The sequence below is a fragment of the Bradysia coprophila genome, unplaced genomic scaffold (genome assembly GCF_014529535.1).
Source record: "Bradysia coprophila strain Holo2 unplaced genomic scaffold, BU_Bcop_v1 contig_313, whole genome shotgun sequence".
Lineage (NCBI taxonomy): Eukaryota > Metazoa > Arthropoda > Insecta > Diptera > Sciaridae > Bradysia > Bradysia coprophila.
Window position 1 is genome coordinate 35,153 of NW_023503572.1, and position 19,508 is coordinate 54,660.

Sequence of the window (19,508 nt, forward strand, 5' to 3'; positions counted from 1 at the left end):
TAAAGTCTCAGAGTTTTACGAGTAGAACAGAGGGGCATATGTGAAAAATGTCGAAAGTTGGAAATGGGTGGGTCAATTATGTTTTTAGAGGTATTTCTTGAATGGTGACAGATAGAGAGTTACTTTCTTCGGCAAAGTCTCAGAGTTTTACGAGTAGAACAGAGGGGCATATGTGAAAAATGTCGAAAGTTGGAAATGGGTGGGTCAATTGGGGTTTTGGAGATATTTCTTGAATGGTGGCAGATAGAGAATTACTTTCGTCAAATATTCTGAATTTCGTCAGATTTTCGATTTTCGTCAAATTTTCGAATTTCGTCAAATTTCGTCAAATTTTCGAATTTCATCAAATTTTCAAATTTCATCAAATTTTCAAATTTTGTCAAATTTTCGAATTTCGTCAAATTTTCGAATTTCGTCAAATTTCGACAAATTTCCGAATTTCGTCAAATTTCGTCAAATTTTTGAATTTCGTCAAATTTTCGAATTTCGTCAAATTTCGTTAAATTTTCGAATTTAGTCAAATTTTCGAATTTCGTCAAATTTCGTCAAATTTTTGAATTTCGTCAAATTTTTAAATTTCGTCAAATTTCGTCATAAACTGTAAACTGTTATAAAAAGCAGGGTTGACTACACTTCTAAAACGACTGATATACCAACAAAAATCTCTTCGAGAAAAGTGTGACGCAGTCTTTGAAATACAATTTCTAAAATGAATGATATCGCTAGAGTTGACGCTTTCAGCTTCGTTACGCAAAAATTAAATTTTACACCCAATTAGTTCAAACAAGCTGGCTTAGTTTTTCTCATCATCTGCCAAATAATTTAAAAAAAAAAAAATTTAGACTGGAAACAACCAAAATTTTACCAAAAAAATCTGCGTCGCATGTGGCAGATAAATTTTCTTGCTGGTCTGTTCCTGAACATCTGCCACTTTGCGACGCAGATTTTTTTGGTAAAATTTTGGTTGTTTCCAGTCTAAATTTTTTTTTTGTAAAAATTATTTGGCAGATTTTGATTGTTTGGGAAAAGTCAATTTGGTGAATTTTGTATGAAAAGTGGCCAATTTCAAAACGATGTATCTCCGGCAATTTTAAACCTACATAGTGGAGTGATAGCTCGTTTTGCTCGTATTTGAAGCGAGAATATGATAGAATATGTTTTGTGGTGATAAAGTCCAAAGGGCATAAACTGAAATGTTCGGCTATACATAGTTGCCGCGTCTCAAAAAAATTTCTTCGTTCTTTTTTTGGAAGTTAGACTGCGTCAAGTCATCCACTATCGCTCCGGACATGATTTACGGTTGCCCAGATTACTCCACATAAATTGTAGGCCAGGTAAGGGGTGTGAATAAAAAATACTTTACATTTTTTCGTTTGATTTTCTCGCCTTCAATTTTGCATTGGACTTGTATTGGAAATGATGACCAAAAAAGAATAATTTCCTTGTTTCGATATGAAACATGCCTCGTCACTCCCTCAGTGAAAAACGTTCCACTACCATGTGGAACGAACCCCACGCCTACATTCCTAAATAATCTCCTTTCTTCGGTTAACATAAACCAACATTTATTTCACTTAATTTCAACATCAAAATTGTTATAGTCGACAACAAAAAACTTTTTTTTTTATATTCTACGCATCCACACATTCGCCGCATTGGTAGCATGAGTAAGGACGAAGCACCTTACCCTGCGACTGGCATTCGGCTTCAGTCGGTTCATAAAAGCATTGTATACATGGATCCACACATTCGCCGCATTGGTAGCAGGAGTAAGGACGAAGTACCTTACCCTGCAACTGGCATTCCTCTTCAGATGGTTCATAGAAGCAATTTATGCACGGATCCACACATGCAGAACAGGCGTTACAGGTCTGTTCAACATGAATTTTACCCTGTTTGTCACATTCCGCCTTACTCCAATATTTGAAACATCGCACACATACTGCAGGGCGCAGTAGAGGCTCGGCACTGGTAATCTACGTCACAAAAAAGGAGATTTGTAGTGGCTAACAGTAAACGTCAGTGTTTAGACATGAATTCGCTGGAGTTGTTTTTCCGCTGGTGATGGCCGCATACTATCGCGTGTTACTATTTCACCCGGATAAAGCCTAATAAAGCACTTTTGTTTGTATGAGTAGACCAGCTAGAAAACAGCTGAAGCAAATTCATGGCTAAATCACTGACGTCGTCGACTGTACCAGAAGTTGACCAAAAATGTCTTCTGGTTTGGGGACAATGCTGAAATGTCCCAATTCTCTCTTGATAAATATTCGACGTTGCCCCCAAACTTTGATCAACCACTACTCTCCATTAACATTATCTATTTTCATAAACGAAAGGAAATTCACTTACAACCACGAAAAGTACCAACAGCAAAGCTTTCATAAAAGACGAAATGTACATTTTTATGCGGACTGTTCTCGTTTGGCAACTAAACTTCTGCGTTGTAATTTCGGTTGTATTTATACTGAAAACATTCGGATGGATTGTGAGCTTCTGTATAAGTTGGAATTGCGTCAAGACACTGTTTGTGACGAGCGGAAAATAAAAATGGAAAATCCGGTTAGTTGCTACACAAATTACATTCGCCCATATTTTCAATTTGTGCTAACAGAACAGTTATTTGTTAATCTAGGGTAAACAAAATTGACTTACAAAGTAACTGATATGGCTGAGGGGCATTCTGCACATTTACGCAAGAGTTTTATCAACAAAAAATTGACTAAAAAAGTTTTAGAAAGAAAATGTGCGTTGAAGAGGGGGCAACGATGATGATGACGTATCGTTGGCTGAATGCTGGTCGATATGAAGGAACAGACTAAAAGTAAGACGTGTTCACTCTCATACAACTGTTTTGACTTTTCCAGTGAAACACCTCTACTTCCTACACACAAATTATTCTTTATTCAGAGCTATGTATGAACTAATTGTAAGATGCATACAGTACAGCTGCCTAAAGAAGAGTTGCCTGTACTGCGGTAACATTGCTTTTATAGGCGAAAATCCAGTACGTCTGTCATTGTCGTGAAGTTCTGGACGCTTCGCTGTCACTGGGTGCGCCATCTCTGTGCATCATTTCGATGTAAAATGTTGCGCGCATGTATTTGAATATGATGTCACGCTACAGCGTCACAAGTGGCTGTCATTAGCTATTCACCTTTAGGGTTTCTTGAATGATTATTAATTGCAGGATGACAGCTATTGACCACACTAATCGGGGAAAAAGTTTAGAGAAATCAGCTCATCGGATCATGAGCTGGAGGCCTCAGAGTGAGCTTAAATCGTGCTACTCGGCCGTATAATGTTAGGTGATGGTTTTTACATGTAGCTGAAGCAAAAACTGATTTTCATAATGCTTTTCAGCTTTTGGAATAATTGAGGAGGTGTGTTGGTTCCCAAAGTGTCACCACTTCTCATCATCTTCCCAGTTCTAGAATTTTATAAGATTTCTGTTGTTTTTTGGATCCCTTCTGGACATTTGGTATTATTGAGGTAATAGCATATTGCTTCATGAACCACCATCTTCCCAGTAACTGGGACGCAGTTCTAGAACTTTAGTATTTTGGGGATTTTTTTTTCAGATTTTTTAGGCTCACTTCTGGACGTTTGGGATCATTAAGATGGTATGCAGGTTCCTAAAGATACATAACCCTACATGGTCCATCTTCCTAGTTCTAAACCTTTAGAATTTTGAAGAATTTTTATTTTATTTTATTTTTTTGGTTCCTTTCTGGGCTTTTGGTATTATGGTGGTGGTAGTGGGTTGGTTCCTAAGACTCCTTATAACATTTAGGGCCCCAAGTGATTTTTGATTTTAGGGCAAAGCTGGGCAATATAGTTACTGACTTAATAGGATTAAACACGCACTTACAATTACGGACGCAATTAGGGGTGTGGCCGTACTAGGATACGCAATAGGTTTACTGGTTGCACCGAACTAAGTCGCAACCGACACTCCGACTGTTCCGCCGGCTTCTTTGCCGAGTAAATTTTATCCGATCGACTTGTTGTGTTCAGATTGTGTTCGAGTTCTCTTTTTACTAAAAATGCTTTGTTTCGGCATCGTGTGATAAATTCACATTAGAGGAGAAACTGGCACACTTAAGCTTTGCATGGTGCATGGTGCACCAAATTACGCTACCCCAGGAAATCTACTACCGGTTGCAGAAAGACCGGCCGAAGGCGTGGTATACAAAATTCGAATGCAGTAATTAACTAAAAACTTGAAAAATGCACAAATTAGATGTTACGAACAGTACACACCAATTACCCATCTCAGTTGTTGAGCTCTTTTATTTGAACAAAAATGAATAAGTAAAACTTCCGTTTAATATAAATGGTGATCAAACAAATTGTGTTTCAGATATTTATCTAAATATTTAAAAATAAAATTGACAAGAAGTTTGAAAACAAAAATGTGTTTAAACAATTGTTCTCATGTTAAAATTAAGTCTGACGTCAAACGTTTTGAAGTCGTATTTTTAGACCCGCACGAAGGACTTACGTCTTATACGTTTTGACCGAGGTTTTGACCTACGTTTGTAACACGTCGAGTTCGTCTCCCTGAGTAAGTGGAAACGTATTTTTAATGTCCAGAGATGCGAAATCAGCGAAAAAATATCCACTTGAGTAAAACATATCCGATTTCGAAAATGCTTTTTTTTCACGTTTGGAAATGTCAAAAGTAAGGTTAAGATCGCCTATGGGTAATTTTGGGTCGACCATTTTCAAGCTAGGGCTAGAGATGTGCGGGCCGCCCGAAAATGCCCGGGTTTTTATCCGGCCCGACCGGGCCTGGGCCGGGTGGGCTTCAAATCTGTCGGGCCGAGCTTGGACCGGACCTAAAAAATCAAATTTTTGGCCCGATTTTCAAAGTTTCGCGCACTTTTTTATATGAAATTTGTTTTCGGGCCGCCCGAAAATGTCGGCCCGTCCGAGTTTTTATCCGGCCCGATCGGGCTTGGGCCGGACGGGCTATAAATACGTCGGGCCAGTTCGGGCCGGGCTTTAAAAATGAATTTCGGACCGGGCTTCGGGCCGGACGGGCTTCAAAAAAACATCGGCCCGCACACCTCTAGCTAGGGCCCCATAAGTTGCTTAGGGTCTTTCTCCGGACCGCTACCATTGTACAATGATACATCAAATGAAAAGTTTCGACGACCAACTCTGGAGTTAGGGCCATCGATGTGAACCTGGTACATAGTACATACAGGGCGGCATGCGTTTTTGGCAAACAGGTCCGCCAAATTTAAACGGCTACTTCGACTATTTTTGCTGGTATTTTCCGACGATAACGATCTGATGAGGAACAAGACTCAAAACTATAGTTTCAAGAAAAAGAATTACAGTTTCAGGCATTAGATTGATCCTCCGGCAAGTTTCCAGCAAGTTTTATTCAGATTTTGAAAATTTACCATCAGCGAACCGCCGAGTTATACAGGAGGTAGGAGGACAATCAAAACTTTCGGCAATGGAGAGAGCAGAAAAATCGGTGGAACAAATCCATTTCCACCCGTTAAAAAATGTCGATAGCGGAGGTCGTTCGGAGGCTTTTAAGTTCCAATTTTTAAAGCATGCCATTAACTAGATAGGAAAACAAGCTTCGGTCCTTTGTGGTGAGCGCATATCCTGCTACTTCGCCATACAATGAAGGTGGTGTTTTTGCCAATAACTCCAGTAAACTTTGACCGATTTCCATTATTTTTTTTTTCTTTTGTTTGAAGAGGATCGAGTACGGGTCGCGCCAAACTGTGAACTGTGGAATGTTCCCCTTCTATGTTTCCATTTGAATACTGAATTTTGTAAAGGGTCCACGTGCTGAATATGACTGTCATGACAATCATTTTACTAATTTTGACCGAAAACAGGTGTTACATACCAAATGTAAAAAAAACATTGGATTTTTATGCACACGATGTGTTTTAACTCACATTCAGTGCGTAAGGCCGAGGGGCAAACCACATGAATTTGTAACTCTTTTAAAATTCGCACGAAGTAAATACTAGCGTGTTTTGTGCAACAGTGGTGGAAGTCAAAACGAAGTGACTATTTGCACCCGGGTGCAAATAGACATATAAAGACTATTTGCACCCAACTCCAACGGAAATCACGATTTTTTTATGGAAATTATAAGAAAAACGTTACAGTTACACTGGAAAAACAAGTCGGTTTTGAAGTCTGGCTTTAAACAAACGAAAAACTTCTTTGAAGCTCCGAAAATACATTTTTACTTTAACAAATGGGAACACTAATACTAGAGGTGTGCGGGCCGATATTTATTTGAAGCCCGTCCGGCCCGAAGCCCGGTCCGAAATTCATTTTTAAAGCCCGGCCCGAACTGGCCCGACGTATTTATAGTCCGTCCGGCCCAAGCCCGATCGGGCCGGATAAAAACTCGGACGGGCCGACATTTTCGGGCGGCCCGAAAGCAAATTTCATATAAAAAAGTACGCGAAACTTTGAAAATCGGGCCAAAAATTTGATTTTCTAGGTCCGGTCCAAGCTCGGCCCGACAGATTTGAAGCCCTCCCGGCCCAGGCCCGGTCGGGCCGGATAAAAACCCGGGCGGCCCGACATTTTCGGGCGGCCTGCACATCTCTAACTAATACTCTATTGTGCGTAATTATTTAGGATTTTTCTTCTACGAATGAGGATAATACTCTGTTGGACTGTAACTATACTCTTTTCCCTTATAACATACGCTAATTGATCTGTCGAGATTGTAGTTTCCTGTTTAAATGTAACGAAAAGGCGTAAGGCGTAAGGATTTTTCCCTCTTCAAAACGTAACGAAAAGGCTAAATTCCAGAGGATGTTTCCGACAAAGTGTGAAGCATAAGGCAAATTCCAGATGATTTTTCCCCTTTACAAACTGTAACGCAAAAGGCTACCTTTCAGGTAATTTTCCTTTGTACAAAATGTAACGAAAAGTCGTAACTCCAGAGGATTTTCCCCTTTTTCAAAACGTAACAAAAAGAAAGGCTAAACTCCAGAGGATTCTTCACTAGTGTAGACGCATGTATCGTGTGTGGTAAACTTACTAAACTTTTAATGGTAAAATGTGACTGCTGCGACAGGTGGACTCATTGTCATTGCATCAACCAAAGCGAAGAAGATCTCAAGGAAGATACAATTCATTATTTTTCCATCATATGTGTGGCAAATACGCCACGGTCTGAACTTCACGACGATTTCAAAATGGTTACGAAAGATTCACCGTTAGCGGTGATTCCAGAAGAATCGTTTTTATCTAACGACTCGAAAATGAGCATCGAGACTAAAGACTTGTCGACCTCGTCTGATGTTTCAAACATAGACATCGAAAACTCAAACATGGACGAAGAAATTTATTCGTCCACATAAAAAGCCTCATCGAATGGTAATATTAATACCTATGCTGGCAATTGTCTACAATTGTCTTTCAATCTTTTTTAAAATCAGTTTTTTGTTTCAATAAATACTTTGATGAAGAGACAATCAGGGGAGCCACGTTCCAAAGATTACCTGTTGCAGAAAATTTCTATTGCTATACAAAGAGGCAATGCAGCATGTATTCTTGGAACTTTAGGAAGTAATAGAGCAGATGATTCTTATTTATTGTAATATTTGTTGATTGACAAGATCGTTTTTTTACTAACTGCGCCGTACTATGCGAGCAGTCTTTTTTTTCGCTCTGAATAAATAATTTTTCAAAATTCCTTTAACAAAGTGTTGTATTGCTTTGACTTGACCAAAATTGTTGAAAAATTTCTTTTATTCCCGTTTCTCGATAGAGAAACGGGTCTTCAAAAAAAAATTGCGTTTGTTTGTCCGCAGCCCAACATTATACTATCAATACAATCTATCTACTACCTGTTTATGTATTATGTATCTATCTATCTAACTATTACCTATCTTACGATTAACTATCCTATTATCTATCTACTTATCTATCTATCTATCTATCTATCTATCTATCTATCTATCTATCTATCTATCCATATATCTATCTATCTATCCATCTATCTATCTATCAGATATATATTTTCTATTATCTATTATCTATTATGTGTCTGGGCCTGGTCCAAAAAATATTTTTTGAGTTTGTTTGTCCGCAGGCCTCAAAAGTGGCCTCCCAAGGGTCTGACGGCAGGACGTCGGAGGCCATTTTTCAAAAGTGGCCTCCCAGGGGTCTGCTGGCAGGACGTCGGAGGCCATTTTTTAAAAACGGCTTCTCAGGAATAAGTCTACTAGACCTACGATGCCAATTTTCGAAAACAGCTTCCCAGAGGTCAGTCAACATGACCTACAAGGCCAATTTTCGAAAACGGTCTTCCAGGAATCAGTCGACAAGACCTACAAGGCCTATTTTCGAAAGCGGCCTCCCAGGAGTCAGTCAACAAGACATACGAGGCCAATTTTCGAAAATACCTTTTCAGATGTTAGTCAACAGGACCTACGAGGCCAATTTTCGAAAACGGTCTCCCAGGAGTCAGTCGACAAGACCTACAAGGCCTATTTTCGAAAACGGTCTCCCAGAAGTCAGTCGACGAGACCTGCAAGGCCTATTTTCGAAAACGGCCTTCCACAGCTTAGCCGATAAGACCTTCAAGACAATTTTTTTAGGATTCAGCCGTAGGATATCCAATGCTTTTCTTTGAAAACAGCCCCAAACGTCTCCCTCGGTCTATACTATGAAATCGTCAATTGTAATTTCCAATGAATTAAAATCTTTTTAGGATTGTATAATCTGATGAATTGTCACAAATCAAGTTGTAAGAAAATCGAAAATGAATCTTGTAAATATTTTTCAAATATTATCTTATTTATTTGTCCGATGATGAGCTTATTTCATTTCATTTCATTTATTTCAGTTTAAATTCGATTATAAATACAAAAAACATCTGCGTAGCTCTAGTGTGACGAAGTCAATTCGAAAGAGCTACGATTAAGAGCTTATCTCTATTGATTAATTACAAATATTTACGATATATGTCTACGGCTGATCCAAAATAGGGTTTGTTTGCCCACAACCCCTTACAACAATTCAAATATTCATAAGACTATACAGATCGATAAAATTGAGAAACGGGAGTGCCACGTTAGGGGCCTTACTTGTTCAACGAAGGGCGAACGAAAAGTGTTACCGTTCACGATTCGTGACGAAACATTTTACCTTTTACAATCATAGTGCGGACGAACAACAGGACAAAACAATGCTGATTTCGGCGTATCACGCCATCATCCAAGCCATCATCAGTGCACCTATGCCATACTCTGCGCGGTTTTAGTAACAATTTATTTATTATCACTAAAATTACCGAAAAACAAATTGTCGGATGCGAGAGATCCACAAAAGCTGTATGTGAGAGATATAGCACAAAAAACAAAACAAAGAGTTTTAACAAATGACGAAAAAGTGTATATAATGCTCGTACAATTGAAGCGATTGCTCACTTCAGTTTGTGTCATGCTGATATGCACATAGTCATCGCAAGACATAGGTGCACTGATGATGGCGTGATACGCCGAAATCAGCATTGTTTTGTCCTGTTGTTCGTCCGCACTATGATTGTAAACGGTAAAATGTTTCGTCACGAATCGTAAACGGTAACACGTTTCGTTCGCCCTTCGTTGAATAAAAGAAATTTTTTCTACAATTTTGGTCAGGTCAAAGCAATACAACACTTTGTCAATGTTGAATTACTGACCAAGCCATACAACAATTTTATTAAAAATTCCTTTGTTAATCATAAAATTGGACTATTCTTCTTAAGGAAGGGTCCTTAAGACGTTATTTACTGGGTGGGTCAGTGAAATCGGATTATTCTTCTGAGGAATGGTAAGTTCTGCCAGTATAAGAATATGTGGATCATCTAGCACCCCGTTTCATTGATTGTGCAGTAACGCTAGGGTCCTCAATACGTTATTGATTCTTCGTAAGGGATCATAAGCTCTGCTAGTGAGAATAGATTGTATGGTAACGCTAGTCATAATAACCAATCAATCTTGATATATCAAGATTCGGTGACATGAATCTTGATATATCAACATTCGTGTCACCCAATCTTGATATATCAAGATATTTACTAATCTTGTGTTTTTAATCTTGTGCTAAATTCAAGGACATGATTATTTAGTGATTATTTGAGATTTTTGAGGACGTTTGAGTCACTCTTCTTGAGGCTACTGCACGCTTAAAAACTTGTCATTATTCATTTGTTCGTTATATTATGGAAGTGGCCTCGAAACTGGCATAGATGACAAGTTGATTATTTGGATTATCTGATTATTTGGTGATTATTTTAGAGTGGTCCACCCCTCGGTGACCGAGGCTCGGTCCATTCACAAACTTCAAAACAAATACGTTTGCTCATAAATAAACTGAGCGACAACCAACTGTGATATTGACAAGTTTAATTTTATGTATTTGTATTTTATGTAAATATTGTAAATCAATTATTCAGCATGTCTTTGGCGGTGAAATAAAGTAATTGAATTCAATTGTATTCAATTAAGGGTCATTGACTGATATTATTTTACACACAACACGAAGTGCAGGTTAACATTGTATCTTTCTTTCTTTAGACTGTTATGACGAGGAAATGTTTCGTAAGGGAAATTAATTTGAACAAAGAAAGTGTGGTAGCTGTCAAAACACTTACACAAAAGAATTTCTCCTTCATTTGACACTTCCCGAAAATTGTCTAAACTACTATTGGTTCGCTAGACTTGTACATTCCAAAAGGTGTCACCTACTTCATAGAGGTTGGTCATTTGTTTGCCACTGTCGCCTTGGCCTGATGATATATGGTGTATTTTTGAATCGATTCGGGCGAATCGATTCAGCTTGGGACTGAGCCCGACATCGAAAGGTTCAGGTGAAGTTCGGGTCGAAATCGGGTTCCGGTTAGTCCCGTTCCGACCGCTACCCCTCGTCAATAGGATAAAAGAAAGATTTTTTTAAATTTTATTAATTAAAGAAAGAAATATTAATGCACTTTGATTTAAAGTTTGTTCAGCCTAGGATTCCAAGTCGATGTAACCTCCGGTTAGAACTTTTGCCGATTTTCCATCCCTATGGACATTCCCTCGAAATAGTATTCTTGAATCCGTTTTCCACGTAGTGATTTGAACATTTTCGCCCAGATACACAGGCTCGGCGAATCGCACCTGTATGGGGGGATTCCGTTTCAGCGTATTGATCTTATCGATGTTTGCATGGTCTTACCTTTGCTGCTTTGAATCTTTCTGCGTGACCATGACCATATTTGAACAGAATCATTTTGATAACCTTACCAAAGGTGTACCGGCCATGTGCCAATGGACATGGCATAAAATCATATTGGTCTGAGTAATGCTGACGTGGATGGAGCGGTGAGTAGATGCTAATGGTGGTAAGGTCAGAATCCGATAGTTTGGCCTTATATCCACCCTCAGGGACAATCGCCGAAAATTGTAGTGTGGAATCCGGTGCAGAGTTCGCATCCGGTTCGGCCGTTCGCGTCAAGGATGGATTCGATTTATTCCCATTGAATCCGCCCGTTCCAATTTCAAACATTTGATATTCCGTTTTAAAGTACGCTTCGCCATTGTTGTCAAAGCCGTTCACTGTTGAAAGAGTCAGAAAATGAATTTAATTTTTCCATTCGTTTCGTTGTGTTACATCCTACTGCTTAAAATATACAATGTTCCTTTGCCCTTGTCTAGTACGTCTAATGTTTTAATTTCCAAATGAATGTCTCCTTTTGGCGGTAAACGCCGGATTTGTTCAACGTAATGTTCTCCATGAACAGTCTGGTCGAATAGCAATATGCCCGATTGATTTGTCAGGCTCATGTCCAAGAAAATTTTATTCGTAAATGGGAATATGAAGGTTGGTAGAACTTGAAGCTGCGTGTTCCACTTGTTTAAATACAAATCACTGTACTTCTCGCCAGGTTCAACGCCGACTATATTTAGAGAGAAAAAGAAATAAAATGTAGTGATTCACACTGTGAACTCTTTAGACCAATCCCCCGGTCATTTCGATCCCCACCATTATGTACTATGGGGCCGTTCATAAATTACGTAACGCAAATACCCGGGGGGGGGGGGGGTGTTGACCTGGCGTTACGGTCCATACATTTTTTTTAAAGTTCCATACATGTTAGCGTTACAGACCCGGGGGGGGGGGTCTGAAGATTATCAATTTTTGCGTTACGTAATTTATGAACGGCCCCTATGTTGTTACACCACCCGTTGTTCTACAAATTTAGGATTTTGAAAGATATCTGATGTTTTTTTGGCTCTCTTCTGTACATTTGGTATTATTAAGTTAGTGTCGGGTTGGTTCTCAAAATTCCATCACCACACAAGATCCCCCAACGTTCTCGTTCAAGAATTCAAGGAATTTAAAGGATTTGGAAGGTTTTTTTTATTTCTTCTGGACTTTCGAGATTATTGTCGTGGTATCATATTACTTCCCACAATTGGAGGACCACACATGATTTATCATCTTCCCAGATCCAGAACTTCAGGATTTTAAAAAATTTTTTAAGATTTTTTAAGTTAGAGACGTTTGGAATCAATGAATCATCTGATGGTTTTTTTATGATCATCCGGGCGGCCAGGTGTGGTCAGTTTTTTTCTCTGGACAACAGGTTGGCCCTGGCTCGGACGAATTAGAAATCTGACATTGATTTGTTTTCATAAGTTACGGGTCGAGTTCGGCGTTTTTTTTAAATAACACACTCATCTCACTTATAACGGTAACTTGGTTGCACTAAGTAGTACCGTGCTGTCCGCATTACATTGTCTTGAAATTTTTATGGCTGGAATTGACAAATTTGTTTTGGACCATTCTCCTTTCATTTCATTCGTTTAAGATTCAATTTTTTCTTCGTACACGAATTACAGTTCGGGTTACAATAACGCGCAATGGGATTCGGGAGGCCTTTGAAAAACCCTCAACTCGAATTCACTCGTCACTTGGGTTCGGTGTGTTTTCGCGGATTTACACACATCGTCGGCAACATGACTAAAGGGCGTATCTCCGATATCTCAGGAACCACTGAACCGATTTTGAAAAACTTTTTTTTCCCTGACAAGTTATGAATTTTGAACATAGATCAGCATTTTTCGTCTTATTCTCTAGAGGCTTTTCAGTTTTTCCACAATAACTTCCGAACCGTATGGCCGATTGACTTCATGTCGAGCTCAAAAATCATTACTTTTTACTACCTTTCAGGGAAAAATAAAATTTTGTTAAAATCGGCTCAATTGTCCGACAAATTTTGTTCAAAACAAGGCATCAGAACAGTCGGAGCGTTTGCTGCGACTTAGCCCTGTACGACCCGTAATCCTATTTCGTCCGTAAACATAATACGCCCGGAACCCTAATACGTCTACAACCCTCTAATGCGTCTGTTACCAAAATGCAAGTCAAGTTGGGCATGGTCAAATTTACTGAAACTGTTCATTTTTTAAATTGCGCATAGCGCAATTACGACAGCCCGTACGACGTACCACTCAAATAAAACCAACAATTTACGACATTTTTTTAGAAACCCAAAATTTTTTGCCAACTTTCCATTGGGTATTCAATCACCTCTCAAATGAAACAAAAACTAGCAAAATCGGATGAGATTTATTCGATTTATGTGCAAAAAAACACTTAGGGCCGAGTAACGACATTTGAGCCCTCCCAACAAGCCCACGTTGCATCTTACCCAAAAACAATGTTCAGCAACTTTGTTCTACTCGTCAATACCTTTCATTTGATACATCACAAGCAGCTATTGCGTGCGTATTTCGGTAGATATCGTCGAAAGACTGAAAAACACCTATAGGGCCCTAGCTCTGGAAGGGCCGACCCTACCATGCCCATTTTCGAATTTGACCTTACTTTTGTCGATACCAATCGGGAAAAAAAAGAATTTTCAAAAAAGGTTGTGATTTACTCAAGCTAGAGGGGTCACAGACGGACGGACGGACGGACATTTTTAGCCCCGTACGAAGTACTGGGGGCTTATAAGATTAATATGCCGTTTGTAACACGTCGAATTGGAAGCAGACAGTAAGGGCAAAGCATTTGGTTATGTTCATAGATGACGAATCCGCAATAAAAACAAGGCATCAGAACAGTCGGAGCGTTTGCTACGACTGAGCCCCGTACTACCCGTAAACCTATTTTGCCCGAAACCATTATACGACCGTAGCCCTAATAAGCCCGTAACCCTTATACGTCCGTTATCAAAGTGCTTCCGTAACCTTATTGCGTACTTGACATTATTGTCTATTTTTGCAAATTTACTGTAAGAGTTCATCTTTAAAATTGCGCTTAGCGCAATTACAAAAGCCCGTACGAGTATAAAGTTTAAAACAAAAGTTTACGATGTAATTTTAGGAATCCGAATTTACAACTTTTTATCAATTTTCTTTCGGTATTGAATTATCTGTCAAACGAAACAAAGCAAAGTTTGATGAAATATTCTCGATTTATGAGCAAAAACCACATAAGGCCACAAAGCGGCCTTAGTCGAAGGGCCCAAATTTGAAACTTTTTTCACCACGTTCTCTTTGTATTCAAATACCTTCCAAAAAAGACTAAATCTAGCAAAATCGGATGAGATTTACTCGATTTATGTGCAAAAAAACACTTAGGGCCGAGTAGCGGCCTTAGTCCAAGGGCCCAAATTTGAAACTTTTTCTGCCATCATTCTATTCGGCATTCAATTATCTCTCAAATGAAACAAAAACTAGCAAAATCGGATGAGATTTACTCGATTTATGTGCAAAAAACACTTAGGGCCGAGTAACGACCTTTGAGCCATCCCAACAAGCCCACGTTGCATCTTACCCAAAAACAATGTTCAGCAACTTTGTTCTACTCGTCAATACCTTTCATTTGATATATCACAAGCAGCTATTGCGTGCGTATTTCGGTAGATATCGTCGAAAGACTGAAAAACACCTATAGGGCCCTAGCTCTGGAAGGGCCGACCCTACCATGCCCATTTTCGAACTTGACCTTACTTTTGTCGATACAAATCTGGGAAAAAAAATTTTGAAAAAAGGTTGTGATTTACTCAAGCTAGAGGGGTCACAGACGGACGGACGGACGGACGGACATTTTTTTATTGCGGATTCGTCATCTATGAACATAACCAAATGCTTCGCCCTTACTGTCTGCTTCCAATTCGACGTGTTACAAACGGCATATTAATCTTATAAGCCCCCAGTACTTCGTACGGGGCTAAAAAGTTTATCAAAATTGGTTCAGTAGTTTATGAGATATCGGAGATACGCCCTTTAGTTATGTTGCCGACGATGTTCACATATCACACATCGTTGAAAATCCTGGTCTCAACCTGTATGGTTTTGTGAACCATTTTTCAATAAAATCTTTTGTTTACACTTTTAGTTTGACGGCTATTTGGATTTTCTACGATGTGTTACGGTCTAGGGCTACCCTCGTGATGGCCCTTATCAGATTTGGCCTTGGGTTTGAACAATGAGACACTGGACTTTTACCACTCACCAGATATTGCATGTTCAACGACATCATTTTGATCGTAACTAATTTTAATTATGGGAAATTTGTAATCCTTAAAATTTGTCTTAGTGATTTCATGAAACAGCACTGGTGAATTTGGATTGATGAAATCTATTTTGGTGGCCGAACAAATCGTTTCGTTGAAGGGTTTCCCATTTCTATTTCGAAGTATTGTTATCGTTCTAACATTTAAGGAATTTCTACTGAAATGCCTCAAAGAACTAAACTTTAACATTTTCAAGAAATTTTGTTTATTTTCACTGGCTAACCAAACTTACAAACTGTCGCAAATGCACTGACAATAGAAGCTTTCTCCATTATAATACGTACTGAAAATTGTGATTGAGGGGCAAACCACTTACAAATTTGTTGATTTTCTTCACATTTTTTTAAGAAAACGAATTGTATAGCAATAAACGCTAATAGTCGCCATTATAAATGGGTTCATCGGCATGTATTGACGTTATATTATTTTTGTTTCTATTGCCGGCTATTGCATCTATTGGCGGCTGAGTAGGCTGGGTGAAAAGTAAGAGGTTGTGCCGCACCTTTTTAGTTTTGACTTTTTCTGCCGGTTTTCGCGTTAATTGTTGTTCTGTGTGACGAGGACTGCTTGCTAAGTGCTTCTGAGTTTTGTCTGTGTTTGTGAGGGAAGGAGATTGGTGGTTTTGCGTTTTTCCTTCGCTTGCGGCCGGTCGCCGTTTTGATTGGAAAGTTTACGGGAAAAATGGACGTCAAGTGCAAACGGTAAGAATGCTCTATAGAAGCATTATAGCCCAAGCATCAGTGGGGCGACCGTTGGAGGTCAATTGACGATATGAGGGTATCGGGTAATCTGGCACACTGACTGACAAGATTGATCGGCGCGGTTGGTGTTACTACTGGGTTGGAAGGGTAGGGTGAGCTGTGTACGTTTGAATGAGGGCGGTTACCGAGTGCTTGTTGAAGTGCCCAGAGATCGAATGAAAATACAGGAGGAACATCGTCGAACCGCACAGATGGGAAGAAAGGAAGAGACGGCGATAAGGAAGGAACATGACAATGGCGGTGAGACAAGTGTGCGGTAAATACACTGGCCAGACAGGTAATTCGACTAACTATATTGACTGATTGAAAAATTGCATTTGTAGCTAGTCCGACTGTCAGACCGACCGGCGGCAGTTGTTGTTAGTTACCTCTGTAGCATGCAGAGGTGTATAAGTTCTAGCAGAGCGTTGCAGACCTTAGACTGGCCTGGGAAATTCTTGAGAGACAACCAGGACAGTCGCTGGAATGGCCGAAAAGTAACAAGAAAACGAGACATGCTTTTCCCTTACTGTTCTAAGCGAGCCTGACTGGGATCACGGTCTGGTCCCCAGTTTAAGATAAGAAGTCTAAGTCCGGCTATTGCATCTATTGGTGGCCAATGGCGTCTATTGGTGGCTTTTTACGTTTATTGGTGACTATTCCTAGAAAAAACACCAATGCGGACACCAATGCCGTCAAGACACCAATGCCATCAATAGTGACCAATAACTGCCAGGCGCCTGCAAATAGTCACTTCACGTTTGTACGAAACGACCGATTTATTTTTTTATTTAAAAATGTTTACCTTGAAGCAGTTTTGATCCACCGACTTCATGATCACCAGTCCACGATGTTGTGGTTCAGTCATACAGCTTATAATAGTGACAGCTTATTCGGAACCGTTGGCACAAAAGTATTTCTTTTGTTACAACAGTAAATCTTTTGTGACAATTGTCAAACTGGAGATGATTGTTTTCGTTCAGATTGACTACGAACTATACCAATGAGGCCCTTAGTTCAGAATAAAAAGAAGTAGCATTTCGATATTCGACCCGAATTTCATTTTTGAAACTTGGGAATTCAACTCACACTGAAAGTTAAACACATACGTAAAACGAAAGCGAGAAAGAATAAGGGAATTCAACCTACAATTGTGAGAAACCGGCTATCTATATTTCATAATTGAGTGGCTGTAGTTATAGCACAAGAATCTCTTTACAAATGCTAAAGAATATTCCTCAAATATTGTGGTTCTACTTTCAATTAAAAAAGTAACGTCAATTATAAGTTTTGAAATCTTAAAAAAACGAGCCATCAGAATAGTCGGAGCGTTTGCTGCGACTGAGCCCTGTACAAACCCGTATATCTATTGCGTACGTGACCCCAGTGCGTCTGTCACCCTACTTTGACCGTAAGCCTATTGCGCCGGTTAATGTAGTTAAAGTAAAATTATTATGTAATGTGTACATCTTAGAAATTGCGCATAGCGCAATTACGAAGCCCCGTACGACGTTCCTTTCAAATGAAACAAAAATTTCAAATCGCCCTAAAATTTTAATTTATTGAGTATAAATACACATAGGGCCCTAGTACCGGCCTTAGTCAGAGGACCCAAATTTAATTTTTTTTCCAACTACATTCTATTCGGCCTTTGATTACCTTCCAAATGAAACAAAAATTACGAAAAACGGATGAAATTTGCTCGAGTTATATGTAAAATACACATAGGGCCCTAGTAGCTTTTCACTTCTAAGGCCCTAACTCACGGTCCACTCACCCGATTTAAAAAAAAACTTTTTTCGTGGATTGGTATTGACAATACCTATCATTTGCCATTTCATTTACATTTCCATTGTTTGTTTTGCCATAAATATCACCAAAAGACCTTAAATCACTTAGGTGGCCCTAACTCACGAAGGGCCGACCCGAATATGTCCATCTTCGAACTTAGCCTCACTATTTCGAAACTATTTCTTTCAGGGGAAAAAACTTTTTGAAATCGGATTTGATTTACTCAAGATATTGACGTGACGGACAGACGGACAGAAGGACAGACGGACAGCCAAAATTTGATAGATGACGACATCTATGAACATATGCAAACACTTTGCCCTTACCGTCTGCTTCGATTTCCATCAATTACACACGGCATCGTAATCCTATAAGCCCCTTTGTACTTCGTACGGGGCTAAAAAAAACATCTGGATAACCCAATACGACTGCGTAATACCGACTAATTACATTCGTTGAGTCTCCAAAATCTCCAGTAATAAAATATTGGTCCAACCCCATTCTTACCGTTAGAAATTAGCGTTAGCGGCCGTTTTGCTAACGTTCTCTAATGTGTTGCATGTGATTCACATATGATGTGAACGACCGATAATGAAAACATGGTTTTAATTTTTTATTTCAGAAAGTGTTCTAGGTACATACATTGCAATTGTATAATTGAATTGAGCGTATTAATTTTAATGAATATTTTAATATTTAAAAAAAAATATTGAAATTGTGTTGGTTTATTTTGATGACATTATTGAAACAATCAATCAAAATATTGTTGGCATTAAGTTACATTAAACCCGTATATCTATTGCGTAAGTGACCCTAGTGCGCCTGTCACCCTACTTTGACCGTAAACCTATTGCGCCCGTAAACGTAGTTAAAGACATAACAGAATTTTATGTTAGCACAACCGCTACTCGTAAAACTCGCCAGCAATCACCAGCAATCAGCAGCACTGCAAATGGGGTATCAATGGAAAGCTTAGACAATGTATGTTACGACTAGCATGTTAGGTTCCCATTAAGCGTCATCAGTACCAGCCCAGACCTGTCTAAAGTTCACACAGATTTTGAAAATTTTTCTTGCAGATTTCTGCAAACATATATCAATGAATTAAATTAAACTAGGCATGACCCGAAACTACTTGAACTCAGCTTTCCAACGAGCCCACTCTCGCCCGGGACGATCGTTTATGACGGCCAAAAAATTCGGATAAAAATCACCATTTTACCAACTTCGGAGATGTTCAACCAGCAACCAGGTGTGGCTAGAGACCGTGTGAGGCCTGTTTTGAGGTCTACTGGCAAAGACCTTTCAAACCATGTATATATCAATCCCAGGCGAAATGGGTCCGATTTTGGTAAGCGGCTTTTCAAAAGAATCCCTCTTGATACGCTAAAAGCGATTGAAATAAAAAAGTGCAAGTC

At 39.2% G+C, this 19,508-nt stretch overlaps 1 protein-coding gene and 2 long non-coding RNA genes across 3 annotated transcripts; 1 reads left to right on the forward strand and 2 right to left on the reverse strand.

Annotated features, from left to right (window-relative positions):
- Nucleotides 1-1,557: 1,557 nt before the first annotated feature.
- Nucleotides 1,558-2,473, reverse strand: LOC119079237. Its single transcript, XR_005088136.1, has 2 exons — nt 2,353-2,473; nt 1,558-1,976 (listed from the first exon to the last, which is right to left on the reverse strand). It is a non-coding gene; the product is annotated as an uncharacterized LOC119079237 (long non-coding RNA).
- LOC119079238 lies at nt 1,653-17,294 on the forward strand. Its single transcript, XR_005088137.1, has 3 exons — nt 1,653-1,971; nt 4,183-4,184; nt 17,283-17,294. It is a non-coding gene; the product is annotated as an uncharacterized LOC119079238 (long non-coding RNA).
- On the reverse strand, nt 10,973-15,817 carry LOC119079223 (peroxisomal multifunctional enzyme type 2-like). The gene is made up of 4 exons (XM_037187013.1): nt 15,499-15,817; nt 11,651-11,929; nt 11,209-11,588; nt 10,973-11,150 (listed from the first exon to the last, which is right to left on the reverse strand). Exons 1-4 carry the CDS (start codon nt 15,746-15,748, stop codon nt 11,001-11,003), a joined length of 1,059 nt encoding a protein of 352 aa, XP_037042908.1. The 5' UTR covers nt 15,749-15,817; the 3' UTR covers nt 10,973-11,000.
- Nucleotides 17,295-19,508: the final 2,214 nt, after the last annotated feature.